The following is a 21,496-nucleotide window of genomic DNA, read 5'->3' on the forward strand; positions in this document are numbered from 1 at the left end:
GACATAACATCCTCACACGTACCAGCCTCACCCCCTACCACCTCTCCGAGTGATTACACGCTCCACGACCACAAAAGGTCTATGAAGGGAGAGGGAGTCTTAAGCTCATGCTATTTCTTGTTTTGTTTCTTTTGCCGGTTCAAAAGTTTTCTCTTACCGCGAGACTTTGATGTTTGATTACAGGAATTATCAATTGGGTTTATAATGTTTACAATGTAACTATCAGCTAAGCCATGTATCCAGTAGCTCGAAATGAAATACAAATGGCTTTCAATTGATATCATATAGATAGACCGTGCTAGTCTAGCTCTAAGACGGCCCGCGGGTACTGTCCCTCCCGAACGAAGTATGTAGACCAATACCGTGCCTACCTTAAATTCAAGCGCCCCTTTAAACTTTTATTGCATCCAACGCCATTATGCCCACCGAGTGATATATCAATCAAGTGCACAGTCTACAGACCTGCTCCCGGACTCCGATATAACCATCACCATAACCAAACAACGCAAACCTCTGTTGCATTTTCTCCCGGCCCAGCCGGCACCGTGATTATATTCTCACGTCAGACACCGCAATCTCACCCCCAAAAGATCCACAAATCACGATAAATAATGTTTGAAATACTCTCTTCCCCCACCCGTAAATACCCAATAGACCCAAAAACCCTCGTATGATTATCAGTTCAACAATGAATTGTGGATTTCCAACATTCTAGGCGCATCCATCATGGACCACTGGAATTCGAAATCGATAAGAATAGGTTTAGAAAACTAAAACAGCAAAAGAAACACACCATACCCATCCGGTAACTCTTTCCTCATCTCTGCCTCTAATCCACTTTTTAAATTTTGTCAGCACAAAGATACCCTACTAGCCTTAGACACCCCACTCAGCTACTACCATCAAACCTATAGCTAAAGCTGGTATAACTCTAAAGCTTACACTATGAACACCGATATTTGATATATCCGCAGATGCATACCCACCATACGATAAGACACAAATTAAATCTAGAACATCGACTCGATAAGTATGAGAGGCAGCCCATCCAAACCAACCACGTGTACACATTTATCATTACCAAGGTTTCGCAATTGACACTTTTATACAAATGAAAATTCTTCCTGTTAATGTTCAAGTTCTTAAACACCGCCCTCCGGGGATGTCTAGTGCTAGAACATTCCATATTCCATATATGGATCCTACACGATCAATTGTATCACAAAGGCACCTTCGCTCCCGCCCAAACCCTCGAGTGAACACGGTACTCCGCGGAGCTCCATATACTTCTCTCAAGTCACAATAATGAAACCCCAAAGTGGCGCAGTGAATAAGCCAGCCCGTTCCCTCACCACGCATGAGATCCTAGAATCCTCCCGTCTTTTTGCTGCATCTAAACCGCACTCCAAAATAGTCCAAAAATACAATCAATTCCCGTATGTACATATGTACGCATACATACCCGTTGATCAATATATTGCACTTTCGTTCACAGTTTTCGGTCTATAACTAGCGGTATATGCATCTCCCCTCATCGCACCATAGCCTCGGTTACGGGGGTATAAACGTTAACCACAGGTTGTCTCGTAAACCAAACTACTCCTAGCTTGAATCCCAAGCCCCGAGATAAAACTATATCCCAAGAATTATAAACTTGGTCATAACCTTCCCTAACCAAACCCTCCATTCTCAAATGCTCCTCCCCTCGCCATCCAACAACACTATTCTAAATATAGCCCATATATAGAGCCGCAATCGAAGGCTTCGAAAGGAATAACCTTGCACCTGCAGCTAAATAGCACATACGGAAGAAGAAAAAAGGGCCTAGTAACCCTTCTCCCAGCATTAAACCTCCCGTGTTACATAATTACTTAATCAAGAAATAACATCTATAACCATTACTTAAGTTATCGCTAGGAGGTATAAATTTTCTTTGGGATGTACGTTATGTATGTAACAATAACGGAAATGATATACATCATTTCATGTGATTAATATATAAATAACGTTAATCCTAGTAGTACGATATTAGGCAGGATAATAGGTAATATATCCACGCGGCTGCCCGAACTTTTCGGGGACGGGGACGTATACAGAGTTAAGTTAACTGTGAAAAGCAGATATCAAGGCCGTTTGTTCTTGTGCGGCCGGAGTTATAGATTTAGAAAGGCATCGAGATGGGAAATTAGTTGCATGGGCTCGAGACGGATATCTCGGATGTGTTTTTGAAGCCGAGTGCTTGGGTTTAGCTTGGGGTTTATGTTGGCGGGGCTTGGTCACAGGAATGCGGCTGAGAAAAATATATTTTCTTAAGATGCGTCGATGGTAGGAAGTCTTGTGAGGATTCGGTGTAGATAGACTATCGGCCCTAACCTTTGAGTCAAAAGATATCGACTAGTTCTTACACGTATAGAAAGGAAACGCCAATGTTAAGACTAGGTAAAATAGAGAAGGCGAAGAAAAAATGTATTATAGAACACAAAGGAAAATATTATGATAAGGGCTAGAAGTCGGCAGTAGTAAAAGTTTCAAATTGTGAATACTAAAAGAAAACATATCTGCATATACCAATTAAACGCTCAAGAAAAAAATGCTTTATGAAAATGAAGAACCCAGTTCTCAGTTTTCCATCCCAAATCCATCCCAGCCATACCCCACCAGCCGCATCATCAACATCGTCAAAAGTCATTAACCCTAAGACAAAAAAAAACTACCAAAAATAACTGCCAGTGAAAAAATAAAGAAAGAAAAAAAAGAATTTAGAAATCACAGACAACATCCAAGCCAGTAACCGAACTCCACACTTCACCCCACACCGTAGCCACAACCAATCCGTTCAATGCATCCCCTTCTCTTTCTCTAAAGCACAACTTCATATGTCTTGTCAGCTCCCCCAAGCTCGCACCGTCACCGCCAAGTGTCTCAAGTAATCCTTGAGCAATGTTTTCCCAGAGTTTTGTAAACTCATGGCTCGGGTGGAGAATTGTTAGCCCGTTTTGGAGAAGCTGGGCTACTCTTGGTGCGATATTAGGTGGGAGGAAGGATGGATAGAGTTCAGCGTATTTGAATTTAATGTCTAGGAAACGGGGTGGTGTGCGAGTGGAATTTTGCTGGAAGGGTGTACCGGTGCGAGAAGAGATTGTGGGGCCTGAGAGTTCGGATGCGGATGAGATGGACATAACTCGTGGTGCGGGTCTAAACTCAGGGCTGGTAGTGCGCTTGACATCTGGGGAGCCGATGCGGGTTGTGGGTGTTTGAGTACTAGTATTTGGCTGAGCCCCATTTGCGTGGTTCAATGCGCAAGCGGTGCAGTTGCAGTCCTTCTGGTGACCAAGATTCGAAAGACGACGTTCAAGGGTGAAGATTTGAACATCCTTGTTACGGGTCACTAATTGAGAGTCAAGAAGAAGTTGCTCAACCTGGTAGACACGGTGGATACGATTAATAGACTCGTCGGTAAGTTTGTTGAGATTGTTGTGGAGGTTTGTAATAGTAGCATCCTTTTGCTTGATGAGCTCTTCGAGATTGGTGATTGCACTGCGGTCAACGGGAGCCTGTTGGGCTGGGGTTTGTTCGTTGTGCTGGGTCTGAAGGAACGAGTACGAGCGAACCTGGGCCTCCAAGTCATGAACACGGATCTCCTTCTGGTGCAAGTCGTTGAGGATCTGTTGGTTCTGCTTCTTCAATTGCTGGATCTCCTTGCTGTCGGCCACAGCGTTGGCAGCTGGAGGTGGTGACTGGCTTGGTGGCGCATTCTGTGCTAACAGGAGTCTCTGCTGTAGCGACGAGTTCGACTGTTCAAGTTGCAGAATGATGTTTTGCAATTCCGCATTCTTGGTATTGCTATTCTGAAGTTGTAGTCGAATATTCGACACCTGCAAGCTCGTGCCATCACTGTCATCAACTTTCATCTGCAAAGAAGTAATCTTCTCATTCAGCGCTCTCTTCTCTTGTTCCAACATGGAAACCTTAAGTTTCGCATCATCCAACTGTTTCATGTTCGTAAGAATATCATTCGTCCTCTGCAGCACTGGAACAGGTTGACCTCCATTCCTCAACACAGCTTCATTTTGTAAATCCGCAACTGCAATCTGCAGGGTGTTCTCCCTCTCCACAAGTTGTGCCTTCTCTGCTTCTAACTGGGCAATCTTCTTCTCATCCCTGGACTGCCCTTCCTCCAGTCGTACGATATCGCGGATATAAGAGAGGTGCAGTTTGAACTCCGCGCTGTCAAGGTATGGATCCTTCCTATTCGCATTCGCCGCAGTCTGCGATTGGTATCGCGCTTGGATCCGGTTCTGTTCAACGGACCAAATATGGTCGATGATCAAAAGTTCTCGGAATTCCTCGATCGTAGATTTTCGACGGATGTCTGAGTTCATCACTCGATTGTACCATCCCTGAGCTTCGGCATTGGCCATACATGCCGGAATCGCCGCCAGCACCGTTTGTCCCGTATGACCCAGGAAGAGTAACGAATCGATACGGTCTATGAATTTCAGTGCGTTGACCTGGTTCTTGTTGGAGTGGGGGTGTAGTTTGAACGGGTGAAATGGAGTGGGGAATGCTGGTGGGGCGGAGGGGAACGAAGATGAGCGAACAGCGGAACGTGCGCGGCTGTTTGGAGATTTGGATCTGAAGCGGCCGCCGGGGGTCGGTGTGGGCGGAGAGCGAGAACTGGATCGCGGACCGTTTGAGATGCCGCCGCCGTTTTCGACGTTAATAGCTTGTGGGAAGCCATTCTCCCCTGCGGTGCTGCCGGATCGCAGCCGGTTGACTATGAACGACATGTTGAAGTCCCTTGGTGGTGCAGATAAAGCTATACCGGCAAAAGTGAGACTCGAGAAGAACGAGGTTCTTCAGGAGTGTTTAAATCCTTATCGGAAAAGTGGAGGGTCTATCGCCTGAGACAACCCGTTTCCAATGTTGGCTAGGTATATTCGTAATGCTTTTTCCAGCCGCTCGTAGCTATCGTTCGGTCCTTTGTTCCGAGCTGTATGTCCCTCTGCTTGAGCGGGGGGTATATTGTTTGCAAATCTGGGATGACCTGTGCCGTAGAAAAAAAGAGTGCCAAGTCGATTCCGTCTAGAAGTTCTTTATGGTGTCTTTCACAAAGGTATATATAAGATGATGGGGGATAGTGAGAAGTCGAAGATATCTTTGGAGGGGGTGGTGAAGGACTTTAAGTAATTTTTTCTGGGTGTTAAATCATCAGTGACCCCAAAATGACAAAAGCTAAGATCCCTCAAAAAGCAAAATGAAGTTATTTGTCGGATCTTAGATGAGAGCCTCCAGGGATTCCGCTTTGGAAAAAAACGGAAAGTCTTCTCGAGCTAAGGCAGGTCTCGAGCTCGAAATGTGGGTAGCCGAATTCAAAAAAAGAATCGTTCGTCTGCATGTCATTTGGTGGAACCCGTAGATATGAGCAACCTTTTTGATTTTGGCGGGCGTTTGTATTGTAGCAGGGCTGAATTAATCAAATTGAAAATAACAACTTCTCATCCACTCATACACATCCATTCACGGCATGGGTTAACCAAGCCCCGGGGTGGCTTTTCAATCACAATGCCAACGCACCTCCCGACGCCAGTTCAACTTCTGAATTCACTTGGCCGGCTTCAAGAATTCGAAATTCTGTGATATCCATCCTCGAAAGAGAATCCTCTTTCATGCGGTAAAAGTTTCCTTCGGAGAACCGGCAAAACGCATATGCGATTTAAAGTGCGTCCGGCATACGTTTTGATGCAGCATAGTGTTGTTATTCCCACATGCACAACTAATGATCCAGTGATATATATCCTTGGAATTGGGGAAACTCCCATGATCCTTGGCCCCAAGAACTGTATCTAATCGCAACTGATTCGTCGCAAGTCTCAAGTAGATCTTGGAAAAAGACTCCGAGTGAAGCTTTGTGCAACCGCCTGTGTAGCAGATAAGTCGAAAAACGTAAATGTAACATTATTTCAATTTCAGGGACCGAAGGGGAAAGCTCCAAGGCAGCCTTCGTTGACTCGTCGCGGTCCCAAAGCAGCCTTTGGCCTTGTAGCACAAATTTCGGATCTTTGCAGGAAAGCCTGCCCGAGCTCTGGACAACAGTCGAATGACATCCGAAGCCCGTTCCCCGACAAAAAGGAATAAAAACAACGAGTCTTCGGTAATCGGATCTATTTTCAGGTTGTTAATGATGTTATCACGAAACTTGGATGCCGAGAGAGACGATGTGTCAAAGCTTCCCGGGGAGGGTGCCGAGTGTCCTTGTCCGAATGCTTCCAAATCATCAAGCCCTCCTTTTCTTGCTTGAGGGTTAAAAAAAGGAAACTGTTCCGGGGCCAGGGTTTCGCGCTGCAGGGCTGGCTGGTGGGCGGAGTGTTCAAGCTTAAGCACACAGAAACGACAGCCAAAAAGGTCTTGCAAGAAAACCCACCCACCATCCTCCTTCAGGCTCGCAATATTAGACGGGCGTGGGTGATCGTCCCAAGGGCCATCGAGGCAGGGTACATTTTTCTGCAGACTGAGTCATCAGCCAACCGGGTCCCACGCCTCTTCTCCATGTATCTTTCTTTCCCGGGATTGTTCGTTTAAAATATTGTTATGTTGGTTATATTTGCGGCTGTGTCAGTATGTAAAATATGTAAAAGCTTTTCCCGTCCTCGTTTGGAGAAATAAGCCTGCCCGCGGCTGCCCGTTTGCCCGTGTTTTGGCATCGTCCGCAGAAAGCGAAGCAAGCTCCTCACGGTTGTGACATGATAATGGCATGTTCTCGTTGATTGGTTTTGCTGGCTTTGCTGGGCTTTCCTTTTCCTTAATCTTTCCAAAACAGCTGCGGCTGATGATTTTAGTATTTTAGAGTTTTTCCTTTCCAGTTCGTAAAAAGATGCCAGTGACCAATTGAATCCACCAAAAGATACCCTTACTCACGGTGAGAGCCGTTGCCGTTTCTACCTGCATAAAATCTAAGGTTAGATATTGTACTTCCAAAAAAAGCGTGCACATATGCAAGCCATCTCGCGAGCACTTGCTAAAGAAAACCGATAAGAAATGGGGTCGCGATACAAAGTAAACCATTTCATGCAGCCCTGTCCTTGGCTCCTTCACCGTTTGTACCCCTCGGTTCAACTTGTTCGGTTCAACCTGTTAGCTTATGTCGGCGAGCGTTCGCTTTTAGACACTCTCAGCCAATGGTCATTGCCCGCTTTTGTGCAACCCTGAGCCAAGATCTGGGTGTGTTCGGCGCAATTTGAGATTCGAGAACGACCGTCGTTTTCTTTACTTTTTGATAGGGATCACAAAGTTCAGCCTTACGACGGGTTACCTTTCCGGTTTAGGAGATCAGATCCCTAGACCTTCAATTTTAAATCAATTTTAAAAGTGAAATGCCAGCGTTGTAAGCGACACGGAGAGAGCGTGCTGAACACTCCTTGTGTAGCTGAAAGCATACCCTACCAAAACAATTCCATTCCAACGACCTCACTCGAGCTCAATAGGAATATTTTAATCAAAATACCGGTGGAAACGAGGGGAAACATTTACCGAACACCCTTTTGCGGATGGGATGCAAGATGGACGAAAATAGATTTCTAGAGAAGAGACGGAAGAGGACTCGTGCATGTGGACGGACACTGTTGGAGAATTGTGAGGCTGTGGAGGCGGGCTTTGGCGGGAGATCCCGTGGCCGTGTTGGTTTTGGGTAGACGAGGTGCCCCTACCAGTTCCAACACTGCTGATAAAGAAAGAAAGACATCCTTTGAAATCGAATCCTCCAAGCGGACAACTTAGCTTTCTCGACTAATCATTCCTCCCATAGGTATTAACGAGGACCAGAGCACCGCACTACCATGAGATACTCGCCCGGCTGTAGCTTTGTGTAACACACGAACGGGCTAGATTACTCATATATCACACAGCACAAGCGAAGTGATATAAAAATAACCATAAACTCCAGACCTAACGCCGTCTTATAATTCTAGATCCGAGCTATTCTAAGTCTAGCATTCTTCGTTTAATGCTTCGTTAACACAACTTGTTACGTCAATGTTTAGAGATTTGAGTTTGATTCCATAGTGATATCATCAAGCATATAGCATCGGGGTCCGACCCACAAGTGTATTTGTACGTATGAGACAATATCCTCGCGTGACAGCTAGCTATCGTGGAAAATGATGTCTGCACTTCTAACCCCGGGCTGTGCCGCATATAATGCCGTATTATTTTACCCGAATCGGATCGGATACGTATCTTCAGTTGTAGGAACCAGAGAATAATCGCAAACGATAGACCGCAGTTTGCATTGTCTTGTCCATCCATTGTAGACTTGAGGCTTGTGAGGGACGAGACAAGCCGTGTCTCGTATATGTATATGTATTCCTAGGTAAAAAAGATGGACTTCAAAACCTTCGACACCGGTGCGCCCCAGAGCTGGTTTAGGATATTCGTTTTCGCAGATGATGCGCCACTTGCATCCGCGTGTGCTTTGGCTCCGGGGTCTCAGGAATCAAACATCTAAATACCATACGAGATTCTGAGGAACCTTAGGGGAACCTTTTCGAACGATAAGAAGTTAATTCTATGGATCTACTTACTTACCTATGGTAGTGGGAAAGCGGTATTTTCGGATACCATCAATGCAGCATTCGAGTTCTAAATCGAATTACAAGTAGAATTTCACCCTTAATGCCATTCTGATACGTATAGAACGGCACCTAAATATCATACTACGATCAAAATTCTCTATTAAAAGCATTAGAGTAGTGTTAATACCGTAACAGTGAACTGCCTCCTTCTGGCACAGTAACGCTCTTCTAAACCACCTATGGTCCTTGCAGTAGGTATTTGGTTTACGGAATATCCATACGGTATATATTGAAAACTTTCGAATTATGAAGTCATACATGTATATAAGTCTAGCAACCGTCTGAGGTCCTAACATGTCATGCCAGAAAAATAGTGTTTTTGAATACCGTTATAATCCAGATTGTAAGGAAATTATCTTGCCAATATCGGTCAAATATCTCCTCTTGTGATGCCTGGGTACGGGACTAGTCAAATGCTTAAGTACGTAGCGAACGCTGCAATACGGTAGTGTGATGAAAACATGTATTGATATCGGATCAATAGACTGCCTCCTTCTAGCCTCGAGAAATTCTCGGACGCTATATAAAGCCCCTAAGTTATCTTATAAGCTTGATTATTTTGGATGATATCTTAAGACAAATTTCAATTTTCGGAGCTCTTAGTTCCCCGGATGATATATCAAGAGCTTCCGAGTTACACATCTGTGGATTTAGCAATCGTCCGAGACTCAAAATCGATCGAGACGCCAGTACCTGACTTCGAGACTATGCATGTCTGAGATAGAGATCCAACTAGAGAGCTATTCCATTGTATTTTTAAATTTCCATATCTTACATTTTGTATACCCTGCACCTTCTGCCAAACTCCTAGACTACTACTACGCTATATGCACAGCTGTCGTAGCACGTCTCATACCCAGACTACTACCACTACATTCTGTCGATAGTCCCCCTAGCCCCCTAACCCTCCAAACCGCTCTGGACCCCCCTCCACACAGAACCCCCCTACTTACTATACTCATAAAACCCCCTCCCGCACTTCTTCCCCACCCACCCCGCATCCACCATCCTCTGCAACAGCACACTAGGCCTATACTTACTATCCCCCGTATCCTCATGTAGCACCTTCATAATCGCCAAACACGTATCCAACCCAATAAAATCCGCCAACGTCAACGGCCCCATCGGCACATTCGTTCCATTCTTCATAATCGCATCGATATCCTCTTTCGTTCCAATCCCGCTTTCAAGACAAATTATCGCTTCGTTGATATATGGCATTAATATCCTGTTTGCTAAGAAACCGGGGGTATCTGCTGATTTTGAGGGGATTTTGTTGAGGGCTTTGCAGAGGGAGATGGAGGTGGTGAGGGTTTGGGGCGAGGTCTGCAGGGCGGTGATGATTTCGACGCCGGATTGGATTGGGACGGGGTTCATGAAGTGGGTTGAGATTACACGGTCTGCTGCATCACCGGCGGCAGCAGCAATCTTAGTAATCGAAATCGAAGAAGTATTCGTCGCCAAAACAGCGGTGGGTTTAGCAACCTCCGCCAGCTGTTTGAATATCTTAAGTTTCAACTCCACGATCTCCGGTACAGCTTCGATTATAAAATCCGATGTAGAAACATCGTTAATATCCGTTGACGTAGTGATTCGTGCTTTGATCTCCCCGGCTTGTGACTCCGTAAGTCGGGATTTTGATACATCCTTATCGAGGAGTTTGGAGATGAAAGATATGGCTTTGGTGATTGAGGTCTCTGAGGAGTCGATGAGGGTTACCGGGAGGGAGGCGTGACGGGCCGCGACGAGGGCTATGCCTAGACCCTGGGGACAATTATATGTATGAGCGAACCTATGAATCGATCATGGAATCATAATGAGAAAGGGATATTATACCATCTGCCCAGCACCAATAACACTAATCCTATCAACCCCCTCAACGGCACCGAGCCTTAACGACGAAGTAGCAAACCCACGAACCCCATATGCATAACTCCGCGTTGTAGCCCGCAAAGCGGTAGACGTCAATCGCAAAGCCGCCATTGCTATATCCCTTTTCTTAAAAGAATACACTTCCTTTTAGTGAAATATAGATGAAGAGCAGAGACGGATGGGATGGGAGAGTTTCGGAAAAATGAGGAATGAAACTTTTTATTTCAGATCCCGCAGGCTGGAATCATGTTCACGGGTTCGGCATTCTATGGTGGGTGGGACCTTTCACATGCGCGGCTATAAGATACGCTTAGGTGCGGCTCAAAACATGGGGCAGCTCCGAAGCTCTGTTGGGTTTTTCGTTTGGATGAGGATACTAGGAGCTTCATTTATCACGGCCTACACAACAATTTAGATGGCTCCAAGAGGAACTTAAGAAGATGAATACTACTCTCAGGATAACAAATGCATCATATAACCCAAGAAAAAGAACCCCACCACTTTTCATTCTAGATATGGTATCAAGTAAACTATAGACATTTACACAAAAACAGGAGCTGGTCGATTTCCAAATCGATTGAATGCATAGCAAAAAAAGAAGGAGAACAATTGAGGTAGAACCGACTCTGAACAGGTATAAAGCCAATGCGGGTAATAAAAAAATAAAAAAAAAACTGGGTAGTATGCAAAAAGATGTAAGAAATAGACGACCCTTCAAAGGTTAAGTAGCTATGAGGCTGCTCTCCGGCAACCAGGAAGTCCTCAATACCTCCAACAAATATATATATATATATATATATATATAATCAGAAGCGGAGGATCCTTTTTTGAAAGAAAAGAAAAAATTGTAGAAAACAAAAAGAAATGTGCTCGTATGGGCCGTGTAAAAATCCAAAAAAAAACAGCAAAAGGAAGAACAGAAAACTCCAGACGCTATAGTGGTGAGGATAAGACCGTAAAAGAAAACTGATGTAAGGGAGAGAGAGACCTGTGATTCTAACAGATGAGAAACAGGGGGAAAAAAATAATTTGCTTTAGCATGAACGTATGAAGAAAAGAATCAAAAGAACCCATCTTTTAAACACCCGTACAAATGAAATCGAGCAGACCGAATGAGTACCGCGTAAAAGCATAAAACAGAACTCCCACGTAAAAGAATAAACAAGAAAGGAAAAGTAAAGTAGAGATTAAAAAGAAACACGAAGAACTGAAGAAGTGGAAGATGTTCACGACGAGGATCCGCGGAAGTTCAGGATCGTGACTGCGGCAAAGACCCGCTTCCATCCTTTATCCGTAGAAACATTCTGTACCGGGGCCCTCGGGACTGTTGACATCTTGCCTTTGCCTTTGCCCTTATTCCTCTTATCCGCGCCAGTCAAGCTCCACCCTCGAACCCTCTTTCCGGTCTGCCTAACACTGCTGCTTCGGTTTCTTCCACCAACTCTGACAACCCTCTTCTTCTGTGTCTCTCGCCTCATATAGCTGGCATCCCGGCATCGAATAAATGCCCACGCCATGTGGATCGCCTTCTCGGGTCCGTTACTTCGTCGCTTCCCCTCGTAGGCCTTAACTTCAGGGGGGAGATGTCGGTGAACCCTAACGTACTCGCGAACCCACCTTTCCTCTTTTCGTGATTTGACCCATGGAGCCTTGTTCCATACTTTGCTGGCAGTCTCCTTCGCTGCCGATGCCGCCGCGGAAGATCTTCGTCGCTTCTTGCCATTCTTGAGCTCTTCTGGCAAATCCCACGAGTACTCACCATGCTTCAAATCTCGCTTCGGAACGAGGTGCTGGAAGTCGGGGTCTTGGTCGCCGAGAGACTTGAAAGCGGACTTTTCGGAGAACTTGGTATCTTCGAATACGTACTCATACAGACCGCCACGGCCGCTGAGGTGGAGATGTTTATGCGTGGGATCGAGGATCGAATTTTCGAATTGCCAAACCTTGTGCGCTGTCCTTAGAAGCCCCCTTCGAACTTCTTGGTCCCGGAGGATGGAAGGTCGACCGGAAGCCATCTCGTGGTTCAAAAAAGCGCCGAGGAAGATTTTACGATCGAAAAGAGGACCCTTCTTCTTAGTTTCGTAAATGAGGTCGGGGTATTTGCATAGACTCGTAAGCGGGCCGACGACGCCTGTAATCCCGGTGACACCGGTGATATTGCAGTCTTCATCCACTAGCAGCCCAGCCGAGTTAAGACCCGAATTCTGGAACACAAATGGACCGTTGTTGTACCCTGTCTCGATAGAAAACTTGGGGATCATCTTATTGATCAAGAAGAACCGCGCCAATTCCTCGTCGACAGGGGCACAGAGGTCGGATTGCGCCGGTCGGTGGGAGTTCGATTTCGCATCCTTGTAATTCAACTCGCCAAAGGCTGTCAGGCACTCGAAGGCGGAGATAAATGGACCTCGGTTGGTCGCTAATCGGCCACGGGCAAGAGGATAGGTGTTGTGAACGCTGTAGAGAGGTCCGACGGTGAAATCTTCAGGATCGGTAGCGGACTGCTGGATCGATCCGATATTCTCGAATGTACACGAAGAAAGCTGTAGGATGATGTCGGAAAGTTGACCGTGGAACCTAGCGGCTTTGCCGATGGATGTCGGGTTTTCAACGTCAAGTTCTGGAACCTGGTGTCCGGGGAGCTTCTCGTAGAGCATAAATGTGGCGCCGACGGTGTTCGTAGAATCCGAGTCGTAAGCGAAGTGGTAAACTTCGGGGACCGGTATGCTGGTGTGCTTCTTCAGGTATCGCCAGGCCGAGATTTGACTGTACATGGATTCATTGTAGTGCGACGACCTCCACGGCTTCGGTACCTTGGCTATCCACGATACACCGTCTTCGAATTTTATTTCAACAGAGTAGTCGAAAGCTAAAGCAAAAGCGGATCACGTTCTTTAGTATCCTGCATGCATGCGAACATAAATGGAAATGTTGATGAAACGGGTAAGCAGGGCGGCGCCTAACGACATGTACGTACCAGTGCTAATCTTCTCTCCAAGGGTTGACGATTTCCCCCTTAACGATTGAACAAGAGATGCCAGCTCAGCAGTGTTAAGTTTGAGACCCATATCATCTTGCCGTTTATCTCTGCATTCCGGACATTGGCCACGTATGCTCGTGCTGCTAACACTTGTCGCTCGGTTTCGCATTAAGGAAGGCATTTTGGTGCCTACGCTCAGAGTGCTGGAAACCTTTGTCGTGCGAGAGAATTGGGAAGAGGATGCAGAGCCGGAGGAGGAGGATGATTCCGGTGTCTCCATTAGGAAGACTTGTTAATGAAAGATCCTGGTGATGAGAGTGTGTCAATGGTGAGAATAAGAAAAGGAATGGGGCGATGGTTTAGTTGATCGAGGAAGGATGAAGAATGGTTTGGTCGTGAAATGATGTAATTGAAGGGCGGCACAAGCGGCGGGAGAAATGTGTTGCGGTGACAGATGGATATGAGAAGCAGCTCAAGAACCACTATCGATAATTGAGATTAGGAATGGTCAGCTGAATGATAAGGAGAGAAGATGATGAAGATGAAGAAGAAGAGGAGGAGGAGAATAAAGAGATGAGGATGGTAAAATTAGAGAAGGATGGGAACAGCTGGGATTGTTTCGTCTGTGAAACGAATACTGTCGAAGCGACTACTTTTATAAGAACCGAGAACAGAGCACAACCGGATGCCTTCGGGAGCCAGTACTTACACAATATACACCAGATAAAAAGAAAAGAAAAAACCGTAGAACAATAGATATTCCGATCCAAGTATTTAATATCCTATTCAAGTAGAATATGTAAAGTAGGTGGCGGTGATATAAATTATACCCGGGCGGTGCAACTCATACCAACACCGCCTGTCCGTATTATATAAAACTGCCTGCTTCTTGTAATGTACGTTGGTATTGTATTGTTGGAGGCAGTTATTGAATTATAAACCCTCTGGCAATTATGATTATAAATTCCCAGGCTGACGTTTTAGTTTCGTAAGCAGCGACCACCGCAGCTGGCTGTCAACCAGCAGGGCAGGACGGAACAGGCAGCCTTGCTTGAAACCCACCGCAGGATACCCCGTTAACGTTAATGGTGTTCGTTCGCTCGTTCGTTCGGTTGTTCCTTTTCGTGGGTGCTGAAAATACCCGCCAACGAGAGGGCGCTGACAGCACGTCGAATAGGGCTGTACTATTAGTCGCTGTGCCAGCTGGTGAAGACTAGTTAGTCAGTGGTACTGTCGCACTGAGGCCCGAAACCACTCTTCTATTTTTCTATTTTGGAAACCCTTCTTTTCTCTTTCCCTCTCCCTTCTTTTCTCTCTCTCTATTTTCTTTCGGCTGAAACGATGAGTTTTCTTCTTTTGTCTGTTTTTAAAATGCCGGTTGAAATAAATACGAAGTCTCGAGTGTTTGTTATGTCGGGTTTTATATAATATATCAACCTTGTGCCTATCTCTTTTTCTTTCCTTCTTTCTTCTTCCCTTTTTCCTCGAAAATGCCCCTCTCGCTAGCTAAAGCAAAGTAATAACCCTCGTGGGAGAGCAGAACGTGTGTGTGCGTGCAGCGTGGAGTACTCGAATTCGATCGCTGATACAATGGTAAACCCGGCTCTCTCTTTCCTCTCTCTCTCTCTCTCTTTCGTCGAGCCAGCACCCTCCAAAAAAGAAAATATCCAGAAATATATAAATGTCGAACGAGCGAAAACAAAAAAAGAAACAGAAATGTCAAATAGAAGAAATGAAATAGTTTAAGTATCGATCGCGAACAAAAGAAATCCTTTTGGAGACGGAAAACAAGAAATAAAAAAGCGGGTGGACGAAGAAATTAAATTTGAGAGAAAGAAGACAGACAGACATTCCAGCTTAATAATCGGTCGGTCGAAACAACGGAGCGCGCGGAGGTCAAATCTGACTGAACTTCTTTCTTGATGCCAGAGAGACAAGAAAAAAAAGTAATTACTGCCACCCCCAGCACCAGATGACTATTCACTGCTTCTAACTAGTGTACCTCGCTAGGTAGGCAAAAATAGACCCTGTCGGCGCTGATGTGGGTGGCAGTCGGATGTATTCGTGTTCCGATCGAAATACAACATCGTAACATCGTCAAAAATTCCTGCATTTTCCTTTCCTCTTCTTCTTCTTCTTCTTAAGATCTTGGGGACCCTAATGCCTGAACCGGCGGGAATTCAAATGATAAAAACTTCCGCATCGTTTATATTTTAAGGGCATGACGACGGGATGAATTCCATCAAATTTTTTTCTTGTCATGATCAATCATGCTGCCTCATAATCAAATGCCTCTTGGGACTGTCAAATCTCCAGATCTCAATGCGGACCCTCTCTAAGTCCGCGTTCCCGGTAAACCCGCGTGCCCCAATAACGTTTAAATTTCGCCCTAAAACATTCCTGGGATCTAAGCCTGCAGAGTTCTGCACCCTCAAAACCAGTTTCCATATACACTTTTTTCGGTCTCGTGCGGTAACCCAAGCTTACAAATTTCAAACCAAGCTTTCTCGGCCGGGCAGTCCCCACTTTAAGATTCTTTTTTTACAAGGAAAAGGGGATTTGAGATCAAAATCTCGATGACGTGCAGGATTTGTTATTTCTGGTAGCAAAAGTGATTGTGATTTCATCACGATTCGATTCGATTTCGATCCGAAAGGGGCGCAATTACAATCACGTTTGCAGCACGTACCGTCTCTTCACACCGTAAATCCATGAAACCACACCTTGAAACCATCGAACAGGGCCAAAAACCCGTCGGTCACCGGTTACTCAACGGCACCCAAAAACAATCTTAATCCCTTCCGTCGCTTCCCTTCGACTCATGGCCAACTAAATGCTGCCCTTCCATAACCCTGTCCCAAAAGTTCAACCAGGGTCGAAGCTTCCCTCCCGCAAATCTAATTAGCCTCCATAGCAACCATCACTCAGCAAGACCCAAGAAACAATCAAGGAGCTTGGGATGAGCAAAATATGTGCAAATATTCACCCGTCATGGCATCGAATCTCGTGTCCAAGAATCGATAAGATGGATCTCAGGCCCGAAACTTGTAACACTTAAACTACAAATCTAAAACCCCGCTTTTTTATTTTATTTTTTCTGTCATCATACGTACCAGAGTTAACTTAGTCACAAATCCCGACGCCCTGGAAACATATAACCTACCCAAACTCGCAGGTCGCATTGTCCTTTTCTCTCCAAATAAATCTTGATCGGAACTTCGGATTAGTAACGATGATTCATAATATACACAATGGTCACGCTGCCCACAAAAAACAATGAAACATAAAAAAAACAGTCCTAAATGACCGTACCATCTCTAACGGCGGGTGGGAATTGTCGGGCCCGGCGAATGAGGTGGGGTTGACCATTTCCCAATCGAAATTATCATTACGGAACCCCTCGGCAAGTAAAAAACCCCGTCTCGCACGTACGTCGTCAGTCGCGATCGGTCTTTACCCTTCTCCCCTTGATTTCTCTTTAAACGAATTTCTTATTCATCTTAGCACAGCGACCTAGCTCCCGATTACAGCCTATTCCATCGATATCCATAAATCACAAGGCTGGTTTAAAATATGCATATAATCTGCAGGTTAGCTAACACCACCATTTTGTGCCCAACGAAACAAACAAAAAAAAAATCGTAATTCGCCGTTTGGTTAAAAAAAATTGATAGACACGGCATGCAATTACCATGGAAGTTGAAAAAGAGGTCCACTTTTTAGACCCATTTGTGGGCTATTCTGTCCAACTGAACTCCTCCCAATTTTGAAAAAAAAAAAAAAAAAAAAAAAGAAAGAAAGAAAGAAAGAAAGAAAGATCGTGGGGACCCATCGGTCGGCGCCATCGGTACTTCATGTATGTATACATGGGAGCTAAAAAGTTACATCGTGCACTAAAGTTGTCAGGCGGGTCCAAACGGCGCTCGGTATTTTCATTCGTACTCAACAAAATCCTCAGATCTGGTATGATCTTTTGTCTAACGTCACCACTTACCATTCGATCGACGAAGGCGGGAAAAAAAAGATAAGCTTAAAGCTTTATTTAGAAAATCAAAGTAACAAATGTCTTAAATTCTTCAAAAAAATCCCACCCATTCAATATTTGCGATTCTCAGCTTTATGCTTCACGAAATGCCGACGGACGGTGAAAAAGCCGTCCTATCTTATTAAGAACAGAGTTTACCTTGTTGTCATATACAAAAATTTCTTTTTCCTTTGCCTCAAAAGCTAGCCTCGGACTTCGGAACTTGCTCGCATCCGGCCATGTCCACCAAAAAAACTGCCGAAATACCTTAGCATCCCCATCCTCAAAACCTCCAACTTTTTCTTGGATGGGAACGAAAGGTTTATGGCATAGCTGTCTTATGTAAAGCTAACCATCTCCGCGCCCGACGATACGGCTAAAATCCCACACACTCCCAAGAATCTTTACCATGTCCATGTGATACGATGATCAAGCTCCCTAACTCTTGGAAGCTTCTGCAGCTTGCGCAGTAGTAAAGCAGCTATCAATCAAAACCCCTGTAATCAAACCATGCTCAGGGACCAGAAAGAAAAACCCAAGCTGTCAGAAAGATTTTGGCTATCAATTTAGCCTCCGGAATCGAATTCCAAACAAAAAAACTAAAAGACAAACCATACATAACCACGGCTGGCAACGGTGGGCCAAGGGTTCCCCAGAGTTTTACTCTACAGAAGGAGCCCTTGTCGTCGGTTTTATAGGTTAAATTCAACTGCAAGCATGGAGAAGAAAAAGAGTTTCCCAGGGATTAGTCTGTAAAAACTGCAAGTTCTCGTGACAATGTCGACATCTATTAAAAAAAAATTTTTTCATTTAAAGTATATGAAGGCTTGGTATATAACCTCGTATTTCAGCTTAAAACACAACCAAGAAAATGTGCGAAGGTTGAAGGTAGGGTACATATCCTCGATAACATTGACTATTCAAGCCTGCATAATTCATTGTATCTGACATATAGCATTGGTCTCCCCTCCTAAGAACAATCGTCTTTCGCGGTACTCATACATTAAAAACAAAAAAGAAGAAGGCTGAACAAAGCCCAACAAAATCTAAAAGAGTCATTAATAAAACCCCGTCTACGTATACCAAAAACCCCTTCAGACCCTGCCAACAAAAAATTCCATAATAACATTAACAAACCCGCATCGGTCTGGTCAACCCCCCCAGTCTGCACGTGCACAGAAATCTGCAGATCCCGCATTCCTAGAATTCCTGTACACGTCATTGATCGAAGGTAATATATAGGATGGATATAGATATTAGGAAAGATCCCTGTACCTAAAACCATTACCACAGGATCCCAGGAATAGGAATAGACAACTTCGAACTTGGAACCCCGATCCTAGGATTTTTTGGCCATGTGTCACATTGAACAAGACGGAAAGAACCACCCATTTCAGCCTTCAGCCGTATTTTCCTCTTTTTCACTCCTGAAAACAGAAAGATTCCGTACGTTTTGTGTAACATTTCGTCTCCGCTGGGGATGCAGATATATATGCAACGCATGTGTTCATTTGCGGTATGCTGAAGCGAGGTTGCATGTTAAGCGTCTTCAGACGTCCTTGGCTTTTTACCACAAAGCTATATAAAATGCTAGGATTTCGTGGGGGTGTATTAGGACGGCATATTTCTATTACCTATGTGGAGGAAAGGCTCATATTTTATGATATGATTTGGCGATGATATAAAAGATTGAATAAACCTATTATAACGCGTTAGGGTATTACTAGTTTGAAATGTACTGGTGATACCATGCATAGGATCGATTCCTCAGCCGAGGCCTAGGATCAGGATCCTAGAATTATATTTTGATAATGCATGGTACAGAGTCCTTATCCTATCAACCAGATCCTTGGGATCGGATTATAGATTTATAAATATCTCACGAGAGGTATGAAATATATTAATTGTGGTCTCGCGAACCAGCCTCCTCGAAGCGTCTAGATGTATATCGGATCCGGAGTGTTATATAATATCGATCGATATCGATGCTGTAGAAGTACGGTGGATTTGGAACGTAAAGGGAGACTATCTTATATATACTCGAGTATTAGTCTCGATGTCAGATAAGACGCCTTAAGAACATTTATAAACAACCCCCAACAACAATAAATCAACATACTACCGATCATTCCTCATATTAAACCCCTGCTTCGATAGCACAGCAGCATAACTACGACACCCTCCCATCATCCCAGCCAACACCGACAGGTGCTCATAAAAATTCTCACAATTAAACCCATCAGCCCTCTCCCACCAATGATAAAGAACCCTAATAACATAAGCTCCATCCTCAAACACCGCATCAATACCCTTGCAATATTCATTTGATCTTCACGATTACGTTGACTATGGTCTGTTAGGAGGATGAATTTGATTTCTTGGGTGACACAGTTGGCTATGAATGCTTTTAGCATGTTTGGGCAGTGTGGCAGCTCCAGTTTGAAACACAGACGTGCTCTGGGCTCGATAAGTTATTGGAAGAAAAAAAATATAATTGCTAGAAGGATGAAATAAAATAAATCTTAGGAAACCCCGAGTTTGAGGGGGGAACCAACCGGTTTTTGAACTTTTGCATGTGTATCCTGAGCAACCTTCAAAATGACAGCCGGGTCCGCCACGAACCTGAAGCGATACGCTGCGTATATAAAGTTAGCTACGATACTACTAGGATATCGATATCAGCTCAAAGGTAGAAAAGTGAGAATACATTTACCATCAACCAATGGAAACTGAAAGTTAGCAATGCACGCACATCAAAGAACTTAGCATATCAACATACCCGCAAAACCATGCGAGATATCATCTTCCATTCCAAACTTGTTAGGCAACCATTGCTCCTTGAAATTTTCATACGCCATAGACGACGTCCCCAACATCCTAACCTCCTCCCGCGCTCTCCTCAACTCCCTCTCGATATCCTCAAGACTCTAAGATTTCCAAGAAATCCGTTTCCCTTCCAAAAGCAAATCTCAAAAACACCATACCTAATGGATATCTAAAACTCTCGTGCGGGTCGCCCGTAGGTATAATATCAATCTTTCGGGTATGTACAACTTCATGGAAGAGATCAATGAATTCCTTATTATACCCATTATTACTAACGGTCTTGACTTTCTCTACAAACCGCTCGCAGACGAAACGTACGATTTGACCGATATTTTCTGATTGGGATTGTAGACGTTCGTCGGTTTTGGATGTGGTGTATAATTGACCAAGGTTGACGACGAAGTCGTATTCTATGCCGGTGTATTGTTTGAGTAGGTTGGCAAGACGTGATGATTGTTCACCAACGTCTCCGTAAAGCTGCATGGAGATATTCTCTGGGAGTCCGGTGGTTCTTAATAGCAATCTGTTGTGAGAATCCATTTTTGTGAATTATGATAGTTTTGAGGGGATCGTGGGAGACAATAACGATAAAACATGTAGTGGGTGAGGATAGAAAAGAGGCCACAGTTCAAATCTGTCAGAACCATATTGATATATAAAAACAACGGAGTTCGAACAAAACGCCTTTATATAATCCCCTCGCTCCAGCTCCTAGCTATCTCCACGCTATTAGTTATAGTTATAACGTTATTGCATACCAAGAGCTCTCTAGACGATATATACCAATGACTCCCTAGCCTCCCAAATCGATCTCTATGCGGCTGGCCAGGTCTTGAGCTGAAAAGTCTAGATCTACCTAGAATCGAGTTCGAATGCGGTGCACAGAAGCGAGCCTCAGCCTGGGAATCGGGTAGGCTAATTTGCTTTTTGTCATGTATGATAAGAAAATACCACAAAACTTGACCTGGAGAGATGACGGGGAAAGTTTCTGGGAGAAGTATTAGCTAGACAATCTAAGGAGCATTCGAGTGTATGTGCTCGTGATTATGACGCTCAATTGGTGCTAGGTTAATACAAGATATACCTTAGGCATTTGCATAAACTAGATCCCGGAAAAATGGTATATCTATATCTACATTTATAAAAAGACGCGGGTCAGTATAT

At 44.5% G+C, this 21,496-nt stretch overlaps 4 protein-coding genes across 5 annotated transcripts; all 4 read right to left on the reverse strand.

Annotated features, from left to right (window-relative positions):
* Positions 1 to 2,759: 2,759 nt before the first annotated feature.
* On the reverse strand, positions 2,760 to 4,790 carry DFL_000304 (uncharacterized protein; the record flags this gene model as incomplete). The annotated part of the gene is made up of 1 exon (XM_067631914.1): positions 2,760 to 4,790. One exon carries the CDS (start codon positions 4,788 to 4,790, stop codon positions 2,760 to 2,762), a length of 2,031 nt encoding a protein of 676 aa, XP_067494832.1.
* A 4,785-nt stretch (positions 4,791 to 9,575) lies between these two features.
* DFL_000305 (uncharacterized protein) lies at positions 9,576 to 10,613 on the reverse strand (the record flags this gene model as incomplete). The annotated part of the gene is made up of 2 exons (XM_067631927.1): positions 9,576 to 10,394; positions 10,467 to 10,613. 2 exons carry the CDS (start codon positions 10,611 to 10,613, stop codon positions 9,576 to 9,578), a joined length of 966 nt encoding a protein of 321 aa, XP_067494833.1.
* A 1,115-nt stretch (positions 10,614 to 11,728) lies between these two features.
* On the reverse strand, positions 11,729 to 13,762 carry DFL_000306 (uncharacterized protein; the record flags this gene model as incomplete). Its single annotated transcript, XM_067631942.1, has 2 exons — positions 11,729 to 13,371; positions 13,480 to 13,762. 2 exons carry the CDS (start codon positions 13,760 to 13,762, stop codon positions 11,729 to 11,731), a joined length of 1,926 nt encoding a protein of 641 aa, XP_067494834.1.
* A 6,266-nt stretch (positions 13,763 to 20,028) lies between these two features.
* Positions 20,029 to 20,872, reverse strand: DFL_000307 (uncharacterized protein; the record flags this gene model as incomplete). 2 transcript variants are annotated; one of them, XM_067631955.1, is made up of 3 exons in its annotated part: positions 20,029 to 20,141; positions 20,286 to 20,433; positions 20,651 to 20,872. In XM_067631955.1, 3 exons carry the CDS (start codon positions 20,870 to 20,872, stop codon positions 20,029 to 20,031), a joined length of 483 nt encoding a protein of 160 aa, XP_067494835.1. The 2 variants fall into 2 exon arrangements, with proteins under 2 accessions (XP_067494835.1, XP_067494836.1); XM_067631956.1 differs by lacking the exon at positions 20,029 to 20,141 and having other exon boundaries at positions 20,269 to 20,433.
* Between the last annotated feature and the right edge of the window lie 624 nt (positions 20,873 to 21,496).

Source organism: Arthrobotrys flagrans (assembly GCF_004000055.1).
Source record: "Arthrobotrys flagrans strain CBS H-5679 chromosome Unknown unitig_15, whole genome shotgun sequence".
NCBI classification, from domain to species: Eukaryota; Fungi; Ascomycota; class Orbiliomycetes; order Orbiliales; family Orbiliaceae; genus Arthrobotrys; species Arthrobotrys flagrans.